The sequence below is a fragment of the Terrapene carolina genome, unplaced genomic scaffold (genome assembly GCF_002925995.2).
Source record: "Terrapene carolina triunguis isolate 2854851 unplaced genomic scaffold, T_m_triunguis-2.0 Scaffold33301, whole genome shotgun sequence".
Classification (NCBI taxonomy): domain Eukaryota; kingdom Metazoa; phylum Chordata; order Testudines; family Emydidae; genus Terrapene; species Terrapene triunguis.
Genome location: NW_020697652.1, coordinates 531 through 8,375, shown reverse-complemented (window position 1 = coordinate 8,375; position 7,845 = coordinate 531). Strand labels below are relative to the sequence as shown.

Genomic DNA, 7,845 nt, shown 5'->3' with positions numbered 1-7,845 from the left:
GAGGGGCTGCAGGGGTGTGGGTGGGAGTGGGGCACAGGGGAACGTGGTGCGGGTTATACAGGAGGGGGCGCCGGGGGGTTATGGGGAGGGGGAAGAGGGGCTGTAGGATGTGGGTGGGAGTGGGGCACAGGGATGGGCAAGAAGGATGCAGGGGGCTGGATGGGGAGGGGATGATGGAGGAAGGGTTACAGGTGAACGGGGAGCAGGGATCTAGGGGGCTGTGTCAGCAGAACTGGGAGGTGCCGGGAGGTAGGTGGGGTGGGGATGGCGTTGGGGGGCGCTGAGGGCAGTACCGTGAGAAGGGAATGGGGTGTAGGGTGGGGTCTCTGCTGAGCTCCTCCCCCTGTACCCTTCTGGAAGGGGGGGAGTTCGCTGGCTGAGGAGAAGGGGGTGTGGGGGGGTGACGGGCTGCAGTAGAAAGAGGGGGCCATGGTTTGGGGTGGAGTGGTGATGCTTGGGGGGACAAGGTACAAGCAGGTTGTGTGGGGTACGGGGGTTGCTTGAGGGCGCCGGGAAGGGGCCATGGGGCGCACGGGGGGGCGAGAGGGGCAGCAGCCAGCATTGGCTTTGCTTGGCCGATGTTCAGGGCAGACTCTGCCCCCCCCCCCCCCATGCACACAGAGCAGCTCCGAGGGCCAGCGGGCTGTGGGGGGCGCAGGGTGAGGTTCGGGGGCTGAGCTGGGGCGGGAGAAGGGAAATGGGGAAGGGTGGTGGGCGGGTAGGAGGGACTGGGGGGAAGGGAGGTGCAGGGCTGGGAGTATTAGAGGGCAACTGAGGCAGTGGTGGGTGGGGCCATAGGTGCTGGAAATAAGGGGATCTGCCCTAGGCGTGAAATGGCTTCACAGTTCAGTTCAATGGCTCTCAGCCCCCCTCTTTCCCGCACTATACAAATTGTTCCAGCCCCCCTGGGTGGGGCCGACCGCCTCCCGTATAGTGTGGGCCTATGACCTGGAGGGGACCCTGTCTGCCTTGGGGGAGGGGATATCCCAGCGGTCCCTGGGGCGGGGGAAGGTCTGCAGTCTGGGCACCCCAGAGCAGCGTCTAGCCAAGCCCCAGCCCAGGGTGGAGTCGGCAGCGGGTGGGGCGCTGGGCCTGGCACAGCCAGAACTACAGCAACATGGGTGGGGGTGGAGGGAGCGAGGGGCCCTGCTGCCCCCTGGGCCCGTGGGGTGGGGATGCTGCAGGTGTGGCGTCCCCCTACCCATGTGGTCCCTGCAGATGACTGCAGGGCGGGGCTGCTGGCCCCCTGCTGGAGAAGCTGGGGTTAGGGGGCTTCACAGCTGCTGCTCCAGAATGCTGAGTGCCCCCCCTCTGCAGCTGGGAAATCCCCAGCCCCACCGTGATGGGGGGGGGGAGGCTGTGGGGGGCTGTTCACAGTGCAGGATTCCCTCCCCGGCACTGCCCCACCCTCCTCCAATACACCCCAGGGCCCATACCCCTGCTTTGGGTGGGGGGTGGACCAGTTCGGAGCCCCGCTCCCCCAGCTCTGTTCAGGGACTGAATTCGGCCATCCTAGGAAGGGGTGGGGGCGGAGAGGCCCCTCTGATCGCTGGCGGTGTTAGGGGCAGGTAGCATTCGGGGCGGGGAGGACGTGGTGGGGGGAGGCTCACGGGGTGTTCAGGGAGCGGGCCCAGTGTGTGCATGGGGGGGTGCTGGCATGGAGGGGTGGGCATGGCAGGGGCTGGAGGGAGCTGTGTGTGGGTGTGTCCTGCCTGTATCTGACCCTCTTGCTGTGCCCCCCCCCAGGCTGGAGGAGGAGATACACAGGCGTGAGGATGCAGAGAACAACCTGGTGCTGTTCCGGAAGGTCAGTGTGTGTTTGGGGGGGGGAGGAGGGGCTCTGGAGTGTGTTCACCTGCCCCCCTCTTGTGTGTACACTTGCGCACCCATCCTGGCATGCACTCTTGTTCATGTGCACAAGCATGTGAACAATTGATCACATAAACTTTTGCACACTCGTGTACAAACGTGTCCTTGCAGGTGCACTGCACCCCCGTGCGCAAGCCCTGGAATCGGTGAGCTCTCGTTGTCATTTAAAGGCACCGTGCCAGCCCCGCGCACCGGGGGGGGGACACGTGGAGCCAAGAGCTGGACGTCTCCTTGTCCAGGCCGCGTGTGCAAATGCGTGTGATCCAGAGCCCAGCAGTGCGGAGACCTGACCCCAGCTCTTAGGAGCCCCAAGCTGCCAGGGACTGTAGGAGTGGGGAGGGTGGGCTGTGATAGGATCTTCACCTTCCCCAGTACACACTGCACGCGTGCTCCTCCCTGTCCCGTCGTGCAGACCGGTGGGCACGTGCTCCCAGGGACATCATCCATGCGATGGGGTCCACATGCTTAGCGCGTAGTCCCAGGCATGTACGCCTCCACGGGGACACACGCATCGGGAGAAACACGTATGGCCCACGAGTGCTCACACAGGCACTTGCATACAGACATCCATGTGCAAAAACAGCCCCTCAGGGTGTGTGCCCACACGTGCACAGTCACAGAATATAAAACCTGACCACACCGTGTCCCCATGCCCTCCGTGCAAAGAGAGGGACAGGGCGGGGACTGGACTGCCCTCTGCGTGCCCCCCACCCCACCGTGGGCCTGTCCCTGGCACTCGGCCCCCTGCCTCCCCCCTCCACAGGATGTGGACGACGCCACCCTCTCTCGCCTGGAGCTGGAACGCAAGATCGAGTCGCTGATGGACGAGATCGAGTTCCTGAAGAAGCTGCACGAGGAGGTAGGGGGAGGGTGGGGGGCCCAAGGGGAGGGACAGGAGGGGTGGGGGGGTGGGAGGGGATTTGGGGGTGGTTTGGTCCCGTGGGGGAAGGAGAGGGCAGCAATGGCTCAGGTGACCACTGACGGCTTCGTCCCACTCCCCTCCCCTGCTGGCCCAGGGAGACCCCAGCTGGGGGGGTGGGGGCGGGGGGGGGGGGGACTCTGCAGTAGCCAGCTGTTCCCTGGGCTCTCCAGTGGCCAAGGTACCTTTCCGCCATCTCGTGGTGAAGAGCAGAACTGCAGCTGCAGTGCAGCCCCACCCTGCACCAGGCTGCAGCGCACCTGGAGGGGGGGCACAGACAGGCTCACAATTAAACTTCTGGGTGCAGCTGGGGCCCCACATGAGGCAGCTTTCAGGACGTCTCATGGTCTCTCTTGTCCCTGTGCGTGTGGTTGGCGTGTCTGTGCGTGTGGTTGGCGTGTGCAGGAGCTGCGTGACCTGCAGGTGAGCGTTCAAAGCCAGCAGGTGCAGGTGGAGATGGAGACGGTCAAGCCAGACCTGACGGCCGCGCTGCGCGACATCCGCACCCAGTACGAGAGCATCGCGGTGAAGAACCTGCAGGAGTCCGAGGAGTGGTACAAGTCCAAGGTACCGGCCCCAGTCGTGGCCCTGGGGTGGAGGCGCCAGCAGGGGGAGCCGGGGGTGGGCACATGGGGCACGGCTGCTCCTGCTACGGGGGAGGGGGACAACCTCACCTGCAGGGAGCTCCCCCTGCACCTCGCTGGGGTAGCATTTCGGGGGGTCCTAAGACCCCCTCCCCGATGCTCCCTCCCTCTCCCAGTTTGCTGACCTGTCGGACGCGGCCAACCGGAACCACGAGGCGCTGCGCCAGGCCAAGCAGGAGATGAACGAGTCCCGGAGGCAGATCCAGAGCCTGACCTGCGAGGTGGATGGGCTGAAGGGAACCGTGAGTACTGTTTGGCGGGGGGGACCCCAGCACCCCCCAGCACTGCTCTGAGGGAAGAGTGCCCCCCAGTGGAGCGCTCTGCAGCCGCTGGTTATACTCCCCGGGCCTGAACAGGGAATCGCAGCCCTGCCACTTTCGCCAGCACAGCTCCCCCCAACAGCTGCAGTGGGGGAGGTCTAGGCTGGATATTAGGAAACACTATTTCACTGGGAGGGTGGTGAAGCACTGGAATGGGTTCCCTGGGGGGGGGGGGGTGGAATCTCCTTCCTTAGAAGTGTTTAAGGCCCGGCTTGACACAGCCCTGGCTGGGATGAGTTAGTTGGGGTTGGTCCTGCTTTGAGCAGGGGGTTGGACTAGACACCTCCTGAGGTCCCTTCCCACCCTGAGATTCTATGAACAGTGGGGAGCAGCTCCCCCAGGATGGGATGTAGGGGGGGCGGGGAGAGACCGGACCCCTTCGGACCGGGAGTCCGATGCCTGCCCTCCCTCCCGTGGCCAGAATGAGGCGCTGCTGCGCCAGATGCGGCAGCTGGAGGACCAGTATGGGGTGGAGGTCGGCAGCTACCAGGACACGGTGGGGCGGCTGGAGCAGGAGATCCAGCACCTGAAGGAGGAGATGGCGCGGCACCTGCGTGAGTACCAGGACCTGCTCAACGTCAAGATGGCGCTGGACATCGAGATTGCCACTTACCGCAAGCTGCTGGAGGGCGAGGAGAACAGGTGGGTGCAGCCCCGGGGAGCCCGGCTGGCAAGTGCCATGGGGGGGTGGCTCTGTCACAAGGGAGGGGGCCAGGTGGGCTGAAGGATAAGCAGGGGCCTTCTGCCACTCATTGTGCTGTTTGCCCCCTCCCCCAGGATCACGATCCCCATCCACTCGCTGGCCTCCCTCAGCATGAAAACGTCGGGTAAGTGTGCAGCCCCAGCCACGTGGGGGTGTCTCTGTCCCTGCCCCCCCAGGAGTCTCTGCCCCTCCCCGGCCAGGCTTTTGGGGGCTCCCCGCATCCCTCCCCGGGTGCCTGGGGTGTCGCTGGCCTCTGCCAATCACGCAGGGTCAGCCACGTCCAGCCGCTCTCGCTGGGGACCCTGGGCAAGAACTCTGCCGTCGCTGAGCGGTATCGTTAGGGGCAGCGCCTGCCCATTGGGGGATCTTCCCCAGTCCTGGTGCACACCCAGCCCAGGCTTGGAGGCCTGCCCCTGGGGGGAGGGGGGGTCAGCGGCTTCAGCTCCTTCCCCTCTCATGGCCTCCCTGCACCCCCCTGCCCAGTGCCCGAGCCGGAGCAGATCATGGAGAGCCACACCAGGAAAATGGTTCTGATCAAAACCATTGAGACCCGGAATGGAGAGGTGAGTCTCCCCCTGGCGGGGGGGGGGGGGGGCGGGGGGGGAGGGGCCGGGGGGGGGGGGGGGGGGGGGGGGGGTGTTGGGGGAGGAGGTCAGGGCATGCCCAGGCCTGTGAAGAGGTTCCCTGGGGGTTCAGCTGTCAATCAAATCCCAGCATTACAGGCACATGCAAGGAGAAGTAGCAGTGTCCAGCGGTTAGAGCAGGGAGGCAGGACTCCTGGGTTCTATGACCAGCTGAGGGTGGAGTGAGCTAGTGGTTGGAGCAGGGGATGGGACCCAGAACTCCTGGGTTCTGTTCCTAGCTCTGCCTCTCTTGGGCTAATTGATTCCCCTCTCTGTGCTGGGGATACTGCCGGGGCAGGGGGCTCCAGGATCCTCGGGGGCAGGGGGTGTAGCCGGGCACTGGGGCTGAGGGGACGGCGGGGTGGGGTCTAATCCCGTGGTCTCTGTTCCACCCCCCACGTGGCAGGTGGTGACTGAGTCGAGGAAGGAGCAGAGAAGCGAGCTGGACAAGTGATCCTGGCGCCAGGCCTCTGCCCTGGACCCAGGCGATGGCGTGAAACTGATGTGCAGAAGCCACTGCGAGACCCCTGCTGCAGCCCCCCACCCACTCCCAGCCACACTGGCCTTATGACTACTGATACCTCTGCCAGCCCTGCCGCACTGCCCAGTCCTCCCAGCCCGCCTGCCCTTGTGGTGTGCCCGGCAGGGGGAGCACAGCCCGACCCACTCACAGCCCAGGGCAGGGGCTCACCCAGGGAAAGGAGCGAGGGGGCCCTGCCTCCTGCTCCCCCATCCCTTTGCCCCCTCACCACATGCTGTTTCCCCTGTCCTATGCCCTTGGATCTGACCTGGCTGCTTTTCCTCCCCCACCTCAGCCCCAGCTCTGCCTTGGGGGGGACTGACCTTCCCAGACTACATGTACTGAGCTGGTAAAGCAGGATCCTGGCTCCCCCTCCGGCCACTGCCCGTGCTCTGCCCATGCAAACCCCGAGACCCGTCACCAGATCCAGTCCTGCTGCTCAATCCCGCCCTGGTTCCCGCTCCCAAGGCAGAGGCCCTGACCGAGTTTGGTACCAAAGAGGAGTCTGCTGCTGAAGCTGATTCCAGAGAGGATCTGTCCTGGTTCCGATATCAATCCTGAACTCCGCAGGGATGCTACCTCCCACCAGCTGTTCCCAGGGCTGACACGGTTCCTGATGAGAGTACTAGGGTCAGTGCTGTACCAGAGAGGCCTGGTTCTGAGTGTGAGACCAATGTCTGATTGCTGATACCGCTGTCTGACACGTGTCTGTTCCCAGTACTGGGTGTGGCCAGGCCCCCAAACGCTGACACTGATCAGTCCAGAAGCTGCATTTTAGTACAGAAGACACCAATGGCTGGGACTGCTTACTACTGTTGAATTTCTAGCCCCAGTGTGCTCAGCCTGGATTCCTGCTCCCTGGGTTCAATCCCAATACAAATGGCTGATGTTGAAGCAGTTCCTAGTCCCGCTACTGCCTCTTCCCAATGCTGCTGAATCTCCGTCTTGATTCTCATTCGTGCTGCTGGGGAGCAGCTGGGAGTGATCCCTTGCCTAAGACTCTTGCCATTTTTAACACCCGGTCCTGATGCCTGCTGTTTGCTCCTGGCACTGATTTCTGCTTTGACCCCAACTCCCAGCACTGAAAGGGATAAGTGTGTCAGGTGCTGCACAACAGTGCTGAGTGAGACAAGGTGGGTGAACTAATGCCTGTTATGGGACCAGCTTCTGTGGGTGAAAGAGACGACAGCAGTTGGTCCAAGAAAAGAGATTAGCTCCTCCACCTTGTGTCTTTAGTATCCTGGGCCCACCCTGGCCACAACCCCGCAACTGGCAATACTGACTGTCCAGTGCAGTCCCTGAGGGTGAATCCTTCCCTAAGGAGCCCTGCTGGGGTGCGGCGTCTCAGTTCTCATTTTGATATGGATCCCTGCCTGCCTGGTCGCACTGGTGCCTCTCTGGGATTTCAGACACGTTTTTAGTTCTCCTGCCCTGATCTGGGAGAGGTTTCTTCTCTCCATTTTCAGCGCTGGCTCTAATACTTGAACAGATGCATGGAACGATGTTTCCTGCTGCCAAAAGGTGCTGCTATCCCATCTCAGTAGCGATTCCTGAGCCCAATACCTGCTGCTGACACCAAGCCCTGCTGTGCTTTTCCAATTCTGCTCCTATGAGTGAGTCCTGAAGCATATTCCTGAGCCTGACTGCGGCTAAATCTGCAGTCCTAAAATGCTTTCCCCCGCTGCCATCCTCACGTCTGTGCTCTGGCTGCCTGGCTGCACACACTGTGCCTGACTCTCAGATCCCCCTCCTTGCCCCAGCCCTGCCTTCGTTAACCAGTGGGCTGGGGTAGGGACCCCTCACCCTGCTGGAAGGAGACACGCTGGAGGCTCTGAGTAGCTGCAGGCTAGTTGCTTTGGTGCTCCCTGAACGACGACTTGCCCAGCGCTCGGCCGTGGTGTTGACCGTGCCCCATCTTGCTTTACTGGCCACTAAAGATCATAGTGAGGAATCGCTTGTGTCTGCTTCTAGTCTGTGCCTCCTTGTCCTAGTGTCTGGTATCTCCACCCACCAGTGGAGGGGAAGAAAGGGGGGAGAGGCCTCAACTTTGACCCCTTCAGGCAGTGCCCACTAAGGGGCCCCTGTCTGAGGTGAGCTGGCAGCTCTTAGCCCTAGAGGGCAAGTGGTGCCATCCCAAAATAACCTCACCCCACTTAGACCTAGCAGACCTCCTGTGTTGGCAGCCACTGGGGGGAGGCCAAGCTCCCTGCCTGTGCCTTACAGAAAGTCCCTTTAGGGCAGCATGCG

General features: G+C 62.9%; 1 protein-coding gene across 1 annotated transcript; it reads left to right on the top strand.

Annotated features, from left to right (window-relative positions):
- Positions 1–1,746: 1,746 nt before the first annotated feature.
- On the top strand, positions 1,747–7,305 carry PRPH (peripherin; the record flags this gene model as incomplete). Its single annotated transcript, XM_026663316.2, has 8 exons — positions 1,747–1,807; positions 2,633–2,728; positions 3,194–3,355; positions 3,549–3,674; positions 4,174–4,394; positions 4,530–4,579; positions 4,939–5,018; positions 5,485–7,305. Coding segments are annotated over 8 exons (844 nt in total), but the record flags the coding sequence as incomplete, so codon positions are not given.
- Positions 7,306–7,845: the final 540 nt, after the last annotated feature.